This window comes from Trichoderma evansii (genome assembly GCF_050947405.1).
Source record: "Trichoderma evansii strain SZMC 28006 chromosome Unknown GGI43scaffold_16, whole genome shotgun sequence".
NCBI classification, from domain to species: Eukaryota; Fungi; Ascomycota; class Sordariomycetes; order Hypocreales; family Hypocreaceae; genus Trichoderma; species Trichoderma evansii.
This window is the reverse complement of record NW_028145190.1, coordinates 85,896-90,436: the sequence shown is the minus strand read 5'-3', so window position 1 is coordinate 90,436 and position 4,541 is coordinate 85,896. Positions and strand designations below refer to the sequence as shown.

The 4,541-nt window shown below is 52.3% G+C and overlaps 2 protein-coding genes across 2 annotated transcripts; one reads left to right on the top strand and one right to left on the bottom strand.

Moving 5' to 3' along the window:
• Positions 1-1,216: 1,216 nt before the first annotated feature.
• Positions 1,217-3,191, top strand: GGI43DRAFT_101845 (C2H2-type zinc finger protein). The gene is made up of 2 exons (XM_083198806.1): positions 1,217-2,553; positions 2,615-3,191. The coding sequence occupies exons 1-2, from the start codon at positions 1,381-1,383 to the stop codon at positions 2,717-2,719; spliced, it is 1,278 nt and encodes a 425-aa protein (XP_083058485.1). The 5' UTR covers positions 1,217-1,380; the 3' UTR covers positions 2,720-3,191.
• A 318-nt stretch (positions 3,192-3,509) lies between these two features.
• Positions 3,510-4,009, bottom strand: GGI43DRAFT_409855 (uncharacterized protein). The gene has a single exon (XM_083206567.1). The coding sequence runs from the start codon at positions 3,999-4,001 to the stop codon at positions 3,663-3,665; it is 339 nt and encodes a 112-aa protein (XP_083058484.1). The 5' UTR covers positions 4,002-4,009; the 3' UTR covers positions 3,510-3,662.
• Between the last annotated feature and the right edge of the window lie 532 nt (positions 4,010-4,541).

Genomic DNA, 4,541 nt, shown 5'->3' with positions numbered 1-4,541 from the left:
GGCGCTGCGCTGCGGCCACGACGGGCAAAGTATCCAGGCTCCGTGCGAAGAGGCAGCGCCCGCCCGAAACATTCCAAGCACCCCCATCACGCCTCCAGGGATCCGAGCTCGACGCCGTTTTTGTCTCTCCCACCCCCCGTGGGCAGAAAGTATCTGGCGAGTACCTGCCCGCAGGTGCTGGCCTCGCATATGCTGGCATCGTCAAGGAGCGCTACAAGCATGCATTTACGAGCACCAGTAGGTAGCTTTGCAGGTACGGCAACGGGACAGCTGCGTGCCAGCCCTGCGGTCAAGCCAAGCTGCGGCCCTGTGCCGACTGCAACGACGGAGCAGGCCGGGAAAGGCTTCTTGCTCTGTCCATGATCTGACCCTCTCGCCATGGCACGCCCCTGCATCCATCTGGTCTGTTCGGCACTCCCCCTACGGCAGCTGTGCCAGCCAGCATCTGGAAGGGCCAAGAGCGAGCGCTGAAGATCAGAACAGACAAGAGACTGACACAGCTAGCTGCTAGACAGGATGGCTATCGGCTCAGCGCTGGGCTTCCGGATCCCTGGTCTCTTGCGTGCTCCACCCGCTCTCCTCTTTTCTCCTGCTCTGGGTCTCTTAGGCTTCTGGGTCTGGGGCAGCAGGACAGGCCATTGGCGAGAGCGGCCAAGGCTCCGCTTCAGCCCTCCAATCTAGCAGCGACTCGCGTTGCGTCCTGAAAGCGCTAGCCATACAGCTCTTGAACCCGAGTGACGGTAGTGCTACCTCGCACTCCCACATGCCCCGGCGGGCCCACGACCAGGATCGGGACATGACTGGGGGGGTCTCTCTTTCAGGTCCCGTCCAGCAAAAGGCGAAGGAGAAACAGCGTGTGGCTCAGCGAGAGAGATCCAGTCTTCGGACCCAACAGCCAGCTGGGGGGTGGCCATCTAAAAATCCAGCCTTGGGACGCTAAAAAGAAGCAGATGAAAAAAAAACTGCTAAGCTTCTCAGCCGTCGTCTCTGTAGCGCGTATACTGTCCGGCTGCTCGATCCCATATACTTGTGGGCAACCTGCGCCATACATATTTGCCCCAGAGGAACGCCAAAAACGACGCCGTCCGGAGCCACAGGAAAACCTTATTGACTGTATTGTTAAACGTTCTTACCCAGCTGCGCTATCTGCTCAACCTTCCGTTCGCAGCTGTATCGCTGAGAAGCCAAGGGAAACTTTGGAAAGACAAGTGAATAAAATCCGGCCTTTACCCCCATCCCTTTACTCTTTCCGCATATCCCAGATATACGTCCTCGTCCTTCTTGCGTCGTTGGAAGGACATCAAGTGCGAAAACATCAAGAAGTCGTGTAAATTTGGGCAAAATCGACTCGACAAAGCTAAGTTCGGATAGGCCGCCGCCATGGACGATACGTCTCATGACAATAACCCGCCACCAAGCTTTTCTTCACGACGACCTGCAGCTGGCGCTTTGCCTACTTTCTCCCTTCCTCCACCACAGCCTGAAGTTTCTAGCATGGATGATCCATCCTCTCGACCTCGCACCTTCTACAACCTTGGCAAGGGTATCGATTTAAATCCTCCTACGTCGGGAACAAGTGATGGGCTGAGCCCAAGTCTATCGAGTGTGCACACGAGCAGTTCGCAAGGTTCACAAGCCCCAGCCAGCATGCAGCAATATACATACAGCGGCCACGTCCACGGAAGCTGGCCAACTCCGAGCAACTCTGCTTATAGTGTCAGTTCAGGCTCGGCACAGCAACCTGCTCCTCTGCAGACTCCCGGCGGATCATCCTATCCCGTCAATCCCGCCAACGGTACTCACCCCCCTCTTGGAGCAGCTCCCTACGGCGGGCGATCATCATCCATCTATAGCCAAACCGGGCTGCCCTATGGCAACCAGCGAAGTTCCCAGTCTCCGGCCACTGGGCAAGATGGGCTTCCAGGCCAACAATACGATCACCATTCGTTCCAGTCTTCGGCAGGCCAGGACGGCCACTCTGGGAACTTGATGGCTCCCCACGTCACACAAGCGCCGGGGGGCTCGAACTCTGCCGCCCACGTTGACTCTTATACGCATAGCAGACCTTCCATCAGCGGACCGAGCTACTCCTCCTCATCGGCTCCTCAGCATCAGTCGAGCTTCCCCTACGGGAACCAGCCGGCGCCAGCGAGCCATTCACCTACCGGAGCGGCATCACTACCACGAGGCTTAGGATCCCTCTCGAGCCAGCAGCCCCTCCCGTCTATGGCGCATCCCAGCTCCTACAGATCTTATCAAACGTATCCACCACTGTCGACCATGGGCGGACCTGTCATGTCGAACATTCATCAGCCTGGCAGCCAGCTTTCGATGATTCCCGGCATGGTTCCCGCGGGATATGGGGCTTCTACCATGATGTATCAACATCCGCCGCCGCAGCCACAGTCAGAGCGTCCTTTCAAATGCGATCAGTGTGTCCAATCTTTCAGTCGAAATCACGATCTGAAGCGTCACAAGAGGATCCACCTGGCTGTCAAGCCATTCCCATGCACGTTCTGTTCCAAGAGTTTTTCACGAAAAGATGCTCTCAAGGTATGCATATATGTCTAATTTATTCACTTGGCTATTGAGAAGCCGCTGACATCCATGATAGCGACACAGATTGGTCAAGGGCTGCGAGAACAAGAGCCACGAGAATCAAGTAGCAGTTGAGAATGGAGGCAGCCGAGAGATCGAGGACGACACCAGGAGAAATTAGTCGCGCATACAGGGCTGGAAATGGAATCGGTGTTAGGTTTAGGATTGGATTTGGCATTAGGACTTGGATTGGAACTGGAACTGGAATTGGACTGTATTACTTCTTGTCATACTGGAGATTACGGTTTATGGGGCATAGGATATGGGTCATATGGGTTATGGAATTTTTGGTGTTTTTGGTCTTTCTTTATTATTTTTTCTGCCGTTAGAAGGCAGCACGGCACGGTACGGAATGGTATGGTATGGGATCACAGCCTACGGGTAAAAAAGAGGCTGCTCTTACAGAGCCACTGATAAGGAATTGTTTATTGGATTCGATGCTGTTTTATTCTTATTTATGTAATATGGAGTTGCGCTGCGAAGACAGAGGTAGTAGTACATAGTAGCAGCAGGAAATCTATATCTTTCACCAAGAAGCTTGAAAACAACCAGGATCTCGGCAGTTATGCTTTGTATAGCAGAATACGACCAAAGTTCCCAAAGTCCAGGGAACGGCAGAGTAGAGCGGCAGAGCTGAGAGCGAAAACCGGCGCTTCGGAAGCGAGATGAATCAACAGCATCATGAAAGAAGGTTTTCCTAACGGTTTATCTGATGGTGGTTCTTTTGTCTCATGTCTGGATTAGCTTTCAGGTCGGTATGAGGCTATCCTCGTGATCAAAGCGATCCTTTTCTTTCTCTTCGTATCTCTCTTACATTTTACACTTCCACGTAAGAAACCATAAGCTCGAGTTAAATCAATTGACTCTTTTTACTCTGGCCGGGCGCTACACTAAAGCAAGCCCACGGCAGAGGCGGTAACGCGGCTGAAGGGGGGCTGAAAAAATGGGCAAAGATGGAGGGAGGCGCAAGCAGGGGGGGCTTTTTTGGGTAGAGGGGAGTGGCGCTCTCCCCCCCAAAATCTTTTTCCCTCTCTTTTTTTGTCTGTTTTTGGGTATTAGAGCTATTATAGTGGGATTTTGGGATTTTTGGGAGAAGGGGAAAGAAAGGGAGTGTCTTCTTTTTCGCTTTTCGGGTGTGTGACACGAGACAAGGATAAGGATGACTCTCTTTGTGTGTTTTGGATATCTTGGAGGATGAGGAGGGAGGGTGGCCTTTCTTCTTTTATTTGGTTTCCCCGGTCGAAATATGGGCTAGGATGCTTGAGGATTGTAAGTGGTGGTTGTACTAGATACTCTGCATATTTGTATTGAATGAATTGAGAACCGGAACAACTAGAGAGGCTGGAGAGAATGCAGATGGAGAGAAGTGGTTGGTAAGAGATGAGGGGCCAGTCTCTGTGCATCTATGTTGGAAGTGTGGCCAGTCTATCCTATCCTATTCGAAACTTGATTTGCAGACACGCAAAAGAAGACTCGTACTCGTACGCATATCCAATGTACACGTTACGACATTCCTTGCAAGCAAGACTGAAGAGGAGACATGAGACATGCATTGCATAGGTAAGCAGTAGGCAGTGCTACCCATGAAGCTCACTCCATAAATTAGAAGAAGAAAAAACGTGCTCCATGCTCTTTGGGGCCCGTGCTACTGGTACGATTATAGGAGCGAGAGGACTGGACTGGGATCTACTACTGGTTTTGGTTTCGAGCCTATGAAAGAAGAGAGGCAGCCCAGTGCTCACGTTCCTTGCTACCTGCGATATAGTCTGCTGCGGCTGAGAGCGGGATATACAGGTACCCTTGAGGGGATCCCACTGAAGATGTCAAAGATTACGGGGGTTAGATGGACTACTTGGTGCTAGTATTGGTCGATCCCCATGCGTGCTGATAACGTGGAGTACGCATGGACAGGTATCCAGTCGTCCAATAATGACTTATCGAAT

Excerpts from the sequence above, each read along its gene's own strand:
- GGI43DRAFT_101845 (XM_083198806.1), top strand. The coding sequence starts at position 1,381 with ATGGACGATACGTCTCATGACAATAACCCGCCACCAAGCTTTTCTTCA. Across the intron at positions 2,554-2,614 it reads CACGAAAAGATGCTCTCAAG|CGACACAGATTGGTCAAGGG; the intron begins GTATGCATATAT and ends CATCCATGATAG.
- GGI43DRAFT_409855 (XM_083206567.1), bottom strand. The coding sequence starts at position 4,001 with ATGCACAGAGACTGGCCCCTCATCTCTTACCAACCACTTCTCTCCATC.